The sequence below is a fragment of the Camarhynchus parvulus genome, chromosome 20 (genome assembly GCF_901933205.1).
Source record: "Camarhynchus parvulus chromosome 20, STF_HiC, whole genome shotgun sequence".
NCBI lineage: Eukaryota > Metazoa > Chordata > Aves > Passeriformes > Thraupidae > Camarhynchus > Camarhynchus parvulus.
Genome location: NC_044590.1, coordinates 5,850,356 through 5,865,361, shown reverse-complemented (window position 1 = coordinate 5,865,361; position 15,006 = coordinate 5,850,356). Strand labels below are relative to the sequence as shown.

The following is a 15,006-nucleotide window of genomic DNA, read 5'->3' as shown; positions in this document are numbered from 1 at the left end:
GCAGATATGGATGTTGATCTTTTTCTGTTTTACTTGTGCAGGAGAGATTGAATCCTCACCATGGTGTTTGATGCTTTCCCTCCAGTACAGCTCCTTTGGGCATGAATGGAGCAAAACTGGCAGTAACAACCTCAGTTACCTCCATTGTTCTGTTTTTTCCCTACATCTCCTTTCTCCTGCTTCCCTAATGCTCACTTTGTCCAGATCACCTTCCCAGCCACAGAGGATGCAGGGAGTTTTATCTGCAGCTGGCTGGTAGGATGAGCTGTGTAATCCCCATTTCCCCAGCATTTCCAGGGCTGATTTCCATCTCATTCTCCAATGAGCTAATCCACACAGCTTATAACACCTCCCTTTTGGAGAAGTTTCTCTAGACATTTATCAAGAAATTTGGCGCAAGGAAATTCACTGGTGTAGAGGGAGGCAGGCAGAGATGCAGATGAGAGATGCAAGATTCATGTGCAGTCCTAAGGAAAACACCCCCATAACAGCCCCACCTGGCAGTGATGTCCATTAATGACACTTTATCCACTCCCAGGATATCTTTTTGCTTCCAGCCTTTTAATTCTGACCCAGCCAAGCTGTTGAGTCATGGAGAAAAGGCATAACAAGCTCTGCTGCTTGTTAACAGCATTGCTGGTTGCTCCTCTTACTCCTGAGACAGAGATAACACCTCAAAAAATGCTTATTGCAAAAATATCTATCAGTGAAAGGTCCTCAGTCTCTGCTAGAATCCACCTACCCCAGGTGGGTCAAACTCTCAGTGCCTGAAATCTCTCAGCAGAAAACCTCCTTGGCTTGAGGAACTGGGTTACACAGCACTGGCACGGACTTTGTGACACTGCATGGACTAAATATCCTTGATTTCCAGTAAATAAAACCACTCATGGGACAAAGTTTAGGAAGATAAATGGACAAGTTGTTTGTGCAGGTTGTCTCTCTCCTAATCAATAGCCCTGCTGGGACCCAATTTTGTTAAAGTCTGACTGTTGCTGTTGGATCTGAAATAACCAGACAAAAGCAAATGTCACCGGAAATTCCACCAAAATAGATCAAATCCCAAGACAGGCAGAGAGGGGATGTGAGCAATTTCCAAAAACAGTTGATAAAGAAACATAAAGGAGCTCTGTCTCAAATCACCTATGGTCACTAATTTTAACAGGCAGAACAGCAAGTTCAGGACTGGGAATTTGGCTGCACTGGTTTAAGTCAGAAAGGAAGCAGAATAACCTGCAAATGCAGATGTTCCTCACAGCACTGCTCACCTTCCCCTATTTGTGAGCATTTCATGGCAATAATTTTCTGCTTTCACTGGCCAGTTATCACAGCTTTGGAGTTTATACTCAATGCTAAATTCAGAACCATTCTGAACCAACTCGCTGTAGGTTTGGCTTCATTTTGGGGGGTTTTTTGGGGGCTTTTTTCCCCCAAGGAATCTGGAAAGCACAGTTCCAAAGCTCTTTGACCTGTATAAACAGAAACACTGAGAGTCCCACCACCTGTGCAGGGTGTTCCTGTGCAGGTGTCTCTTCCAAACACTGTTCCTGCTGTGCTGCAGCCTTCAGCTCCTCTGACCTCTCCTTTTTCTTCTGACTGTTGTCTGCAACACTTCATCTGAGCTGAAGGGTTTCCATTTTATATGTCAAGGCAACTCTGGAGAGCTCCACAGTGAACAGAAATCAGAGTGGTATTTCTATGCATTTTCCTACATTTTCCAAAGGGACTGTATGTCATACTGAAAATATTAATTCTTGGGAGTTTCTAGAGAATGAATACACATAAAGCCAAGGACAACTTTAAATACTTACAGGATGCACTAACCATATTTTATCTGAATTTTGTTGTAGGTTGGCTCCCACACAAGTCTGACATGTTCCAATATTCCTTTAGCAGAATTTCTTAACTCCATAGGATTTTTAATTAATGACAAGAAGAAATAATATTTGGACTCCTTGTCTAAAAAAGTCAGTTCTCTTAAGGTAAATCTCTTTCTCCTTGGTATTGATGTGACAATCTACTCTCTAAGTGTGATGTATTTGCTGCTAAGATTTCAAAGGCTGGCTGTATGAACAGCCAGGCTGCCAGCCTGTATGTAACTGCAGAAATTACACATCCAGAACAAATGTGGAGGAATGTGCATGATGCTCCATTTTTTACCTTTTAACAGCTCTGAAAAATCTGTACTGATACTTTAGGCTTAGGGTTTATATCAGAGTTCAGGAAGGTTTGTTTCTGAAGCAGGGGCAGGTTACAGGCAATGATCCAGCACAGCCTGAAGCAGTGATTGCAAAGGAGGAGGAACATTTTTATCAGTATCTGCATGGTTTGTTGCAGACACGTCTCAGCTGATGGCAAGGAAGGGGGTGTAACACAACAATTACCTCCGTGTTGTATGGGTAAAAGCCAGACTCAGAGCTGTTCAATATTCTACCTGATAAAATGCAAAGTAGCTTCTCAGCCTGCAGGAGGGAGACATGGCAAAAGCAGCAGGTTAATCTCCAGCTCCTCTCAGCACAGGGCTGTGACTCATGTAAGGCTTTGCCTGAGCTACCAAGCCCCAGGGGAGATGAACAGAGGTTTGTCACATCACAGTGAGGTGATCTCTGGCTGCAATGTTTGTGTACAAAACACCCCAGCAAGGAAACCATCAGCATTCTGCCAAGAGCAGAAACAGCCAAGATGGTGCTAGACTTTGTTACCTTGGTAGCCAACAGAAAATGCAGCTGTGCTCCAGCAGATTTATTTCTTTGGTGCTGCTTTTCTCTGTGCTTGGGACACAGAACAACAACTGACAATAAGAAACCACAAGCAGACAAATGGGCAGAAATTATCTCTTATTTCTGAGCATTTCAATACAGTATTTCTTTTTTCTTACAAGTCTGTCAGCCTGAGTGTCCAGCTGTGCCTTTCTCTTGCTGTGGGATGTGAGTTTGAGCACTGCAGTTGTGCAGACAGGCAGCTCAGCCAGACACAGGCTGTGGATGTGCAGTTTGATTGACTTGTCCATACAGAAATGATGGGACATTAAAAAAACATAACACATCTGCTATTTGGTTTGCTGCTTCTTTTGGAGTTGTGGAGTTTTCTTCCAGAGATTTCCAGGGAAAAGCAACGTCTTCAGCTGCCTCCGCCTCAGCCATCAGGGGACAAAATCTGTGTGTGGAAAGGATGAGGCCAATGAGCAAATGAATAAATCAGTGTCAGGGTCTGAGAAGGAATGGCACAGAATTAATTCCTTTCCCTTGTAAACCTTTTGTTCCATGCCAGTGAATTTCTTCATCACCCAGGTCTTTGTCCCAGTGAGCCTCCATGAAATGCAAATGTAGGAACTGAGGAATTGTCCCTCTCTCCACCCCCCATGGAAACGCTGCTGGGGACATGAAGAATGGATCCCCCATGATCCCTCCCCACCTGCTTGGCTAGTGCTGCATTGTGTGTTAATCCATGAAGGAGCAGCCCATGGAGCTGGCTTTTATCCATGTGGGTTGCACAGGAATCACCCTGACTGCTCTGCAGAGGAGACTTTGCAGGACTGATGGTGCCTGAAGGATCAACAGAGGTCTCTGCTGGCTCAAGAGAAGTAACCAGAGACCAGCCATAAAATCATCACTTTGTACTGACATAGTCAGGACTTACCTCTTCTATCAGCCTCATAACATCCAGAGAAATCACAGCCCCCTGGCTGCCCAGGCTGCCCAGGCTGCCCTCTGGCACCAGGGAAACCTGGAGGACCAGCATTCCCAGGGAAACCCTTGGGACCTGGTTTCCCCTGCACAACTTCTCCTGGTGGGCCTGCAGAAGGAGAAGCACAGAAAGCTGTAGCACAGCTGCTTTAGCAGTGTAATACCTCTGCTGTATTTTCCTCCATCCTACATGGCAGGTAACTTTCTGAGCACAGTTTCCTCGTTTTGGTGGATAAACAGGACCTGCCTGTTGGAAAACCTGTTCTGAATCCCAGTACCTGAATCCCAGTATTCTTAACCTTAAATGTGCACAGCTTGGCTAAAAATGGAGCCTGGTTATGAGAACCCCAAATCCACCTACATGTTAAAGCAGAGAATGACATTAACCCCAGGATTCACCCCAGAGGATTTGTGTCTTTACATCTCAACTATAGACAGTTAAATGAAGAAGAATGTGTTTGACCACACTGTTCTGACAGTGCCTGGTTTGTTATGCCAGTGGCAAACTTCCCACAGGTCCCAAGAGCAGGGATCAGGGTGGAGGAGTACACCAAATCCTCACAGATTACTCACAAACCCTTATGTTCCACAAGTTGAATTTTCAGAGTTTCTATCCCCCAGGCATCTGGTCTTGCATGCAAAAAGGCAGAAAAACTAAAACTCCCTGGATGGGTCTCATGCCCTCAAAACACATCATCCTCTGGGAATGGGTACCAGAGGGAAGAAGCTGCCTGGAGTAATCTCTTGCATTTTAGCAGAGAGGAAACCATTGAGGATGCTGCCAACAGGGCTGTGGTGGGAAGGTGAGTCCAACCCCACCACAGAGGTCCTTCAGCTGCATGATGCTTTGAATCTGAGAGCTGCTGGCCATCCCATGGCCTTGCTGGATCAATAGACAGAAGCTGGGGTCACTCTACCTGTTCTGCCTCTGGGTCCTTGGCTCCCTTCCTCACTGGCTCCAGACATCCCTTTCTCTCCTTTGGGCCCTGGGGCACCTGTTCACAGATAAGAGATGAGTGTTGCTTCACTGTATGTCAAATTTCACCCTGAACTGAGGCTCCTGCAGTCTCTCCATGAGTCAAAGAGGAGTCACAACCCTTGGCAACACTGAGAAACATCCATTTGCTTTCATCCACTCTGGGTACCTACTCTTGCTCTGAGCAGCAGGGCACTGATTTCTTTGATCCAAGCAGCACAGATCTGCAGCCCAAAAGGGATGGGAATGAACATTTTTCACAGAGAAATTCATAGCACTAATGTTACTGCACCAGCCTGAGGGTCAGGCCCACCTCTGTGCTCTTCATGAGGATCAAACAAATCACAAAGCTGAGCTGTCTCTTTGGCCAGGTGCTGGTTACCCAGGATTGATATTTTCCTGTTAAATTACTTGTGAAACTAGTACCTCTCAGAGAAAACAGGTACATTTTGACAAAATATTATTTTTCACTGTTTTAAGATGAAAATATTTTGATCAGCCATGTCCTTCAGGTGGTTTTTCACTGAGATCCATCTTCTGCCCTCTCCTGCTTGACAGGCTGGAAAAATCTGTTGTTACTCCCTTCTCTCTCAAGTGACATTTTGATGAGCTCTGCAGACACCAGCTAAGACTGACTACTGCAGGAGGAAGGAGTTAAACAGAACATTTCCAGTTACTCTGAGGTGTTAGGACACTGCTGAAACCAATGGTTTTCTTTTTATTTTGACAGACAATTACTTGAACCACTGACAAACGTCTGCAAATCCAAGCAAAACATTTTCCCACCTTTCACTCATTCATGTGCAATAACTGAGGCCACTTCTGAGATCATATTAATCTATTTCTTTTGTTATGTCTGAGTCTTTCATTGTGAAACTACTGCTCCAGAAACTTACTGCCCCTTTGAAGACTGCTTCAGCTGCCTCATATCTTCCATCAGTGTTTTCCAATGCTCCTCATTTCTGCCCAAAGTTGATCTGTTCCACCACCATGTCTTCACCTAAATGACTGGTTTTTGTAGAAAAAGCCTCCTGCCCTCTAAAACTGAACTGTCCATCCCCCCCCAAACCTACAAATGGTGCTAAATTGGCCTTTCCTTCCATTCAAAGCTTGAAAATAGAGTGGGCTGTGTGTGGCTTCTCCCTACTTGTTTAGATTTATAATTTGGGTGTTTCTTCCTATAATGGAGAAGTCCAAAAGGAAAACAGCAATGAAATGAGACAATATCATGGATTATCTATACAGAACTGCTTGAGGCACTGAGATGTTTAGTTAAAGTATCAAAGATGCTGTGAAAAGTGCATATGAACACCTCTGTCCATACCTCTCTCTCCTGGATACCCGTCCTTGCCTGGCTGTCCAGGGCTGCCATTTGCTCCTCTTTCTCCAGTGTTCCCAGGTGGGCCTGGAGGACCTGGGGGTCCTGGTTCTCCTGGTTTTAACCTTTCCTCCCAAATGGGAACTGGCTTCCTTGCATGTTCATGTATGAATGAATCAAATTTCAACACATGAGCTGAGGAAGGCAAGAGAGAAAATAAACATTTTCTTGGCCGGAAAATTCAGAAGAGAGATAAAAATCAAAGGATTTTGTCTAAAAAGTTACTTAGAATGATCAGCTAGTGCTGAAAAGCTGTCAGTCCAAACTGAGAAAGGCAGAAGATGAAGATGGGCAGCTGAGTGATGACTTTGCTGCCTGACCTTGGGAAGGCACTGCTTCTCTCTGCACATCACAGCACAGGAGCTTTACAAAACTGCCTCGTCTCGGGAGGAATCAGCACATATTGCTGAAAGAATCATTTCTATCAAATTAATTTCAAGCTTTTCCATTTAAGAAATAAAGGAGGCTTTGCAAAACACCAAAGGGTTGTGCAAATAAATATTTTGCAGGTCTTTTCTGAGCTAATGCCATCCAATAAAGCCAAAGTAGCGCTTGGAGCCTGAGATGGGACATTTGCTGGTCATGGGGCTCAGCAGGGCACAGGGTGGTGGAGCTGCTGGGATCACTGCAGCTTCAGGCTGTCTCTCCTCTGGTTTTCCACTTCTGGAGAGTCATAGGATCATAGAACCACAGGTGGTTTGGGTTGGAAGGGACCTTAAAGCTCATCCTGTTCCACCCCTGCCATGGGCAGGGACACCTTCCACTATCCCAGGTTGCTCCAAGCCCTGCCCAACCTGGCCTTGGACACCTCCAGGGATGGGGCAGCCACAGCTTCTCTGTGCCAGGGCCTCAACACTCTCACAGGGAACAATTTCATATCCAATATAAAGCCAATCCTTCAGCTCAAAGCCATTCCCCCTTGTCCCATCACCACATGAGCAGACTCAGGACCTGGGTTGGTTTTACTCACTCTGAATCATCCGCTCACAGGCCTGGCTAACGAGCTGGTAAATGGTGGCCAAAGACTGTGGTTCCCCCTAAAATGAAGCATTTTTTTAAAAAATTAAGAAAAAAAATGAAGTATTAATATATTTTAGAAAGGATCGATCTCATAATGCATGATAGCTTTTACCCCACTCATTTTCTCAGCTTGAGTTCCAGAGATATTAATTACTGTGAAATGCAGCTCTATTTATTTATCAAGAAGCTCTGAAACCAGAAAATTGAAATTGGAAACATCAATAATTGCCTTTCTCCTGCACATCAAAAGGCCCAGACCGAATCTAAATAATTACCAAAAAAGGGAGAGCAAATTTCACCCTCAAATTTTATCAGAAAAGATGCTAAGTCTATAACTCAGTGTTCTGTGATATGTAAAACATTTAGTATGATCAGATATTATAACTTCCTATCTTTGACTCCATCTTCCATGAATATTGATTCTTACTGTATTTTGAATAAATCATATATTATGGGCCCTTCAGAAAGTTTTAGTAAAGAAGGGAAAAGCTATTAAAATGCAAAAACCTGCTTAAAAATTAACACTGACTGTGAAAATTCATACCTAATGCACTTGCTTCTAGAACTGTTTATAAAACATACATCTCTGGCTGGATCACAGTGCAGATAATCCAGGCTTAAAAACTGCTCTGTTCAACACCCAAAGGAGGGGGAAACAGAAATTTCCAGTGTAAAAAAAAGTCTAGAAAAGGAAAAACTGGTGGGATTGGAAGGAAAATGCTTTCAAAAATTATAATTCTGAAGCATTAACTTGAGACAAAAGCACCTCATCCCTGTCTGAAGAAAAATTTGCATAAGTCAGTCTTGGCAATGACTCCTAGAAAGTCATGGCAGTTTGATTTAAGCAGAAATCAGGATGAGAAAAACTTGAAAAACTTCTTTTCCCAACAAAAGAACCTTCCAAGGTAGTGTGGATGTCCTGGCTGCCAAGGTCCGTGCTGGGGCATGGACAATGATTATGACAAATGAGTCCCCTTTTTGCAACACATTAAACCAGAACAAAGTGGAGCCAAGTGGGTTTGGTTTTTCCCTTCTCAGCAAAGAATGGATTTGCATTTGACATTTCTGCTTCATTACTACAGGTGATACTAAGGAGCTCCTGACTGCTGTGGGATTATTTGTACCCCAGCAGCCCAGCCTGTGCAGGTGGAAAGAAACAAGCAATAGGTACAACCAACACTGGAGAGGTTTGGCTTAAGTAAAAGCTGCAATTCAGGTTATCACACGCACTCTTTTGAGGGTATGATGCACTGATAATATCACCCAGCACCAGAAACACTCACTTTCTCTCCTCTTTCTCCTTTGGGACCTGGCAGCCCCTACAGGAAAAAAAAAATAAATAAAGAAGTCTAAGGAAAGGAAGAACAGAAAACAAACAAACCAATAAATTCACTGGGGGTGTGGGTTACATTAGTGGGAGCACAAAGTTTGTTTCTCACACTCTAGTTGTTTCCTCAACCTCATGGTAGCAACTGTAAGAGCTTTAAGTCCATACCTGAAAGTATGAACTCATACTCAAACACTTTGTTTTTAAAGAAAAAGAGTAATAAATCAGTAACTGGAGCTGTGGGATAAGCACCACGGGGAACAGGGATGCAGAAATTTCTCAGATGCACTCTAAGAACAGATTTCCCAGCAGGACAGGTGGTTTTAACATCTGAGGAGAAGAAATTCCTGTGACATTTAGATCACCTACAAGCCCAAGGCTGTGACTTCCATGCTTTATTCTAGAATCTTACACCAGAAACCTGTTTAGATTTTGTGTAGCAGGCGAATCTGCAGAGGGTGTATGGAGGTGGGATTTGTTGAATGCTTTATCAACACATCAGTAGCCTGGGCTTTGAATGCCCAGACATCTCCTTAAGAAGGATGAGTGTGAATTTAAACCGTACTTCAGACTCTGGGGCAGAGCTGCTGTGGGAACAGCTCATTCCCATTCAATTATTCCATGTCTTGGTCTTCTTTGAGACCCAAAAGCAGAAACTTACTGTTGGCCCAACATCGCCTGGAGGTCCCTTCTCACCACTGCTGCCTCGGGCGCCTGTGGCTCCTTGGAAACCCTGCAGACATTACAGATTAACAATCCAGTTATTCCCTAACTCTCTTTTTCTGTTCAAGGGCACCAGGGGCACCCGTGGTGGGAGTTTAGAGGACTCAAGCAAGGGAACAGCAGCCTTAAGTTTCCTGTCCAGCCATGAGCCCACTGTTTAAAGCTCATCTTGCGTGAGTCGTGCTCACATCATTTCCCATCACCGTCTCAATTATGGCCAAGCCAGCAAAGCTGAGTTTTTCCAACAAACTGCAGTGTAGTTTATACCCTACAGGCTTTTTATCTTCCATTATATATTCAGATTTAGACATAGCCTAGAGCACAACCCTCTTCTTCAGCCTCCCAATACCAAGTGGTTGTTTTCTTTTTCCTTTAAAACCTGTGCTGGACTCTAATATTTAACAGCATCAACAGCAGCTCAGAGAGTGGGAAGTGCCTTCTGTGGTCATCTCCTGTTTGTGAGCTTTCTGTGCCTTTTGGAGCCATAAAGGGAAGAAAAAAATCAGCCAAAACCAACTAGCAGAAATACTTTGTTTTAGAATTTCCAGCTATTACATTTGAATTCAGTAGACATTAGCAACTTTTCTGAACAGTGAAAAATGAGAAAAGTTTTCAAGGCAGCACCAGAACAGCTTTCAGAGCCTGCTCTGGAGGTGACAGTGCTTTCCTCGTATTTAAAAAGCTGAGGCTCAATGCTGCCAGCTCCACATATTCCCAGGATGAACATCTCAAAGTTATGAGCCTAATTCAACCTTGGCTCCTATAAATAACTTAGCACAACCACTGCCAAATTCCTTATAATTCAGCAGTGAAACTCAGCTGTGAGATTCAGTTGTGAGAACCAGTAACTTTTCAGGTCCACCAGCCATCAACTAACCCCAAATTTGGTTCAATTTCCCAAGTAAAATGAAGTGTTCCTGTGGTGTCTTCCAATTAGGAGCTGTGAATCAACAGTTCTGCTACCCTGGGCATGACTGAGTGCAAGCACACCCATCCACATCCAGCCCTGGCAGCAGATACTGGCAGTGATGTGGGGGGGAACATTTCACACTGCCTGCATCCTCCAGCTCCTGCTGAGTTCAGTCCAACAAGCCAAATCCCCTCCAACTCAACCAACAGTTGGAAAACGGCAGTGTCAGGAAAGTGAAAACAGCACAACAAGCATCTCCTGGCTGGGATGAAGCTTCCTCAGGACTTGCCAGAGCAAGCCAAGGATTTTCTTCTTACGCTTGAGGATGGCAGGGAAAGGGGGCACCTGCACCATGTGCTAGGTGTTCCCTGTGGTACCCTGGGAAGGGGTTGCCCTGGCACTTCCAGGTGAAAGCATAAAGAACAGATTTCAGAGTGCATCACTCACAGGGTGTACTCACCCTTGGTCCAGGAGGTCCTGGAGGCCCAGCTGTGCCTTCGAGTCCCCTCACCCCCTGCAAAGCCAAATCCAGTCATTTACTAACAAGAGGATTCTGAGAGACCTCATCAGCAGTGAGATGCTTTTCCATGTGCTGCTTTTAGCAGGAACTTGCTGAAATGGGTAAGAAAAGCAGCAAAAAGGGCAGCATCTGCTCAAATTTGGCCAAACCTGAAATGATGCCATTTTTTTCCCCCCAATCCATCTGGCTTTGTGAAAAGACCATTCACTTCTGCACTGAGTGCACTGGGAAGTTTTGGGTCTCTGCTGGGATTTTTAGGTACCCATAAAACCTCAGGGGTGAAGTGTTTTACCTTTGCACCTTGAAGTCCATCCCTGCCCGGAGCTCCCTGCACACCAGGAATTCCCTGTAAATCAGAAATGCTGGGTAAAGTCAGCATCTGATTATCACTGCCCTAATCCATCTTGGAACAGAGGACAGAAGAGAAAGGTCAAAGAAGAGAGAGAGTTATTCATTACATAGAGCAAAGACTGTTACACCAGCTTTGATTCCATCATATCCAGCTTCCAGATAGGTCTAGCTCTCTTACACCAGGTGACTCAGTTTCCTTGGGAAAATGATGGCATTCCAAAATGACAGTTCCCAAGCAGACAAGGGCAACAACTTTTCAGGCTTGCTTAAAGTAGTTAATCAGAAAAAAGAACAAAACAAAAAAACAAAACAAAAAAAAAAACAAAACAAAAAAAAAAAAAAAAAACCCCCAAAAAAAAAAAAAAAAAAAAAAAACCAAAAAAACAAAACCAAAAACAAAACCAAAACAAAACAAAACAAAGCAAAAAAACCAAAAAACAAAAAACAAAACCCAAACAAAGTGGGCAAATCTTTGGGACAAGTAGAAGGGGTGGTGTTCACCATTACCTGCATGCCAGGGATTCCAGTGTCTCCTTTCTCTCCTTTAATTCCTGGTGGCCCCTTGGATTAAAACAGAAGCACACAGTTGGGTGTGTGGCAGAACCCCTTAAGGCAAAGAGCATCCTGCTGCTCCACATGCATGTCCCAGGCTGTTCCTGCTCCCTGCAGCGTTCCAGGGTAATTTACAGCCACAGCATGTGCACAGGGCTTCTGCCATCCCAGACATGTGGCAGCCCTTGCCACTACTCCCTGCCAAGCAATGATGATCACTGGAAAGAGAAATGCCTGAATATTCATAGGATGTCCTGAGCTGGAAGGGACCCCACTGGGCTGCTAGAAAAGAAAGCCCATTAAGGGGAGTCTGGACAAAAGCAGGCTTTGGCCACAATGATGAAGTGCAGGGCCTCGTCAGCATAAACCCACTGATTGTCATCTCTCCCTCTGCAGCTGTTCAGCTGCTGGTGAGGGTGATGGAAACACATAAATCACAGCACTGACACCCATTTCTGACAGGCTCTAGCTGGGAAGAGTGAGTGAGTGAGTGACAGAAAAAAGGCAATGGAAGAGGTCACATACCACAGGGCCCTGAACTGTGATTCCTTGGGAGCCTGGAGAGCCTTGCTGGCCGCTGGGACCTGCTGGTCCCACTTGTCCAGGGGGGCCTGGCTCACCCTAAAACCAAAGACAAGGAAAATCATAAGGGAAGGAAGTGTTTGGTGCCTGCTCTCCTCATGGGCTGCACCGCACGGCCTGGGTCAGCATGAGCCATCTACAGGATTCAAGATTGAATTGGGGCACTGAGGGCACCTCCAGTAACCTCTGCTTGCTTTATATTTTAGGTCCAAGATTTTGGTCCATCTTTCATGAGAGCAGACAGCAAAGCTGCAGAGGGTGCTTTGCAGAGCACAGTTCACCTTCCCAAGCAGTGATTCCTGTTATTCAAGGAGGTCAGAGAGCAAAAGGAAACATTCCTTAGCCCATTTCTGAGATCTGTGTCCTCCCCCCAAATCCTTCCCCTGCAGCCATGCTGCTTTTCCAGATGCCATCCCAAAAATGTGACCAGTGGAGTGCTCTGGCTCTGCCCTGTGCTGATCCATGGAGCTGTGAACTCTTGCACCAGGGTTTGCTACAGTCCCCAGGGCTGGGGGATTCAGACCCAGCCACTCCTCGTGCCCACCTCAGGGCTGTGGCTCCCTCTGTGCCTCCCTCTGCTCTGCCCCAGGACAGTGTGTGGGCAGGAGATCTGTCACAGCACAGCTGCTCTCAGAGGACATTGCTGACCATGTACAGTGCATTAATTCAGCACAATCAGGCTCATCATCTCAATCTCTAAAGCCCAACCGTGCATTTAATTAGTAATAAGTGATCCCATCCTCCTCTATGTGTTGTTAGGACTCTGTTTGGGCTCAGCTTGGTGCAGGGAGATAATCTCCAGCCTAAGGACTCACCTTGGGTCCTGGCTCCCCCTGCTCCCCCTGAGGTCCTCTCCTCCCAGGGCTGCCCTGCCAGTGGGACACAAAGAACATCATCACATTTATTGCACTGTAACCAGGAGCCTGGGGGACAGAACTCTGTGCCCTTCACTGCCCCACACTGAAAAAGGTTTCCTGCCCCACACAGCTCAAAACAAATAGAGACAAAAAGAAAATTAATTGATTTGTCCAGGAAATGTGGGAAAGGGAAGAAGAAAGTAACAGCCCAGTCCCTCCATGAGCAGCATTGGGAACACAGCACTTATTCCCAGCAGAGAGGGATGAAGTTTCAACCTGTTTAACCTCCCTCCAACTCCCTCACAGTGGATCCATGCTGAGACAACATCTCATATGGACATGGGAACACACTTGAGAAGGAAGAAAAGGGGTGCTCACATCTGCACTCCTTTGGAACTCAGCTGGGTTTCACACTCTCCACCCCAGAGAAGTGACATGTGCTGAGATCAGGGACAGACCTGGCTCTGGGAGACCTGGCTTAGCTCTAACTCTGGGTGGGGAGAAGAAACCAACCTCCTGGCATGACCTCATTTTGTGTGAATTTTTGACATCTTAATCTGAACATTGCTATTCTTGAATCCAAAATAAACCACGTGGATTTGAATTGAGAAGCACAGGCAGGGAACTTTGGGAAGGTGCTTTCAGAAGTGCCCAGAAACTCATTTCAGAAGCCAGCTGGATCTAGTCAGACGCACTCATTAAGGACAGTGATAAATACAAGGTGGGACACGTCTTGCTAACTGGAATTTTAAAAATAGCAGTGAGTGCTGTTGTAACTGCAGCAAATTACCAAGGGTTCAGTGGTGTGAGGAGAAGGTTATGTGTCAAAACCCAATTTCCTCTAATGCTTTAAAGAGTCCTGCTCTTTAAGGGGTTGTCTGTGGAGACGCTTAAACCACAGGGCAATGCAAGCTGCTAATTATGCACTTAGGATATGGGAGCAAACTCTGACAGGGGAGTGTGCTGTTAATTAAACTTCCACCAGAATGAGCAAGTAATTACTCTGCAATGAGGCACTCTCCTTGCACAGAACTGAACTCACAGCTAAACCACAGGTCAGTGCAGGAGGTGATCTGAGACCATTTCACTTGAAAAAGGAGGCAAATGTTTCCATTTATGGTTATTCTCCAGGAGAAAAGCACCTGGAGTGGTTGAACTGAGGTGCCCTGGACAGGCTGTCTGTCAGGTTTCAGCTGGCTTGTGCAAATCAAATACCCTTCCCCAGATTTTCAAAAAGCAATTTTTTTTGTAACTGCTTCCCAGTGTTTAACAGGAGTATTTTCTCCTGGGATTTAAGCCCATGACAGTTTTCCTGCATCCATAAGGGATAGGGCAGAATTTGTGCCCTTTTTCCTGAGCATACAGCATATGTAATGGCTGTTTTCTCTTCCCCCCCATTTCTTCAGGGTTTTCTTGCAAGTGACATTCACTGAACAGAAAGAGAGCTTTGGGGACAGACAGGATAGCAAAGTCTCCCCTTTCTCTTTACACTGTCCACCCACACAGATGCTCACTGGCTCCAATTTAACATAGATCCAGACAGGAAGATTTTTTTTGGCGAGTTGTTTTTTCCTTAAATTTACAGACAGTTTCAGAGCCTCCAACCCATGAAATCTCTGCAGACACTGAAGGTGACCTGTCCTCCTCTCCTAAGAGGATTAGTGTGGAACCAGGCACTGCTCAGGCTGCTCCCAGCTGCAGCTGTTGCACTGCCAACTCTCCATCTCCCCACTTCATCACCATCCAAAACCCAAAGGGAAACTCTCAGCTTTGCCCTGGAAAAGCTCCTTGAGTTAGGATGAGAGGAAATGGCCTCAAGTTGCACCAGGGGAAGTTTAGATTAGACATGAGGATAAAACTTCACCAAAAGGGTTGTCAAGCCCTGGCATAGGCTGCTCAGGGCAGGGGTGGGATCACCCTTTCTGCAGGGATTTAAAAGTGTAGATGTGGCTCTTGGGGACATGGTTGAGAGCTGGGCTTGGCAGCCCTGATTAATGAGTGGACTCAATGATCTTTAGGACCTTTTCCAACCTGAACAATTCTGTGATTCTAAAACCCCACAGAGCCCCAGGAGTGTTACCCAATGCCCAACATGCCACAAAAAATGAAGCAAGAGCAGCACCTGCA

At 45.3% G+C, this 15,006-nt stretch overlaps 1 protein-coding gene across 1 annotated transcript in view; it reads right to left on the bottom strand.

Annotated features, from left to right (window-relative positions):
* Positions 1–2,825: 2,825 nt before the first annotated feature.
* COL20A1 (collagen type XX alpha 1 chain) overlaps positions 2,826–15,006 on the bottom strand; it is a 53,217-nt gene continuing 41,036 nt past the window's right edge. Inside the window, exons 29-40 of the mRNA XM_030963094.1 lie at positions 12,838–12,891; positions 11,966–12,061; positions 11,396–11,449; positions 10,830–10,883; positions 10,478–10,531; positions 9,046–9,117; positions 8,341–8,376; positions 7,008–7,074; positions 5,984–6,172; positions 4,601–4,678; positions 3,637–3,792; positions 2,826–3,153 (exon numbers count right to left, since the gene is read on the bottom strand). Coding sequence (XP_030818954.1) covers positions 3,140–3,153; positions 3,637–3,792; positions 4,601–4,678; positions 5,984–6,172; positions 7,008–7,074; positions 8,341–8,376; positions 9,046–9,117; positions 10,478–10,531; positions 10,830–10,883; positions 11,396–11,449; positions 11,966–12,061; positions 12,838–12,891 — 924 coding nt within the window. The 3' untranslated portion in view covers positions 2,826–3,139. The remainder of the gene's footprint in view (positions 3,154–3,636; positions 3,793–4,600; positions 4,679–5,983; positions 6,173–7,007; positions 7,075–8,340; positions 8,377–9,045; positions 9,118–10,477; positions 10,532–10,829; positions 10,884–11,395; positions 11,450–11,965; positions 12,062–12,837; positions 12,892–15,006) is intronic.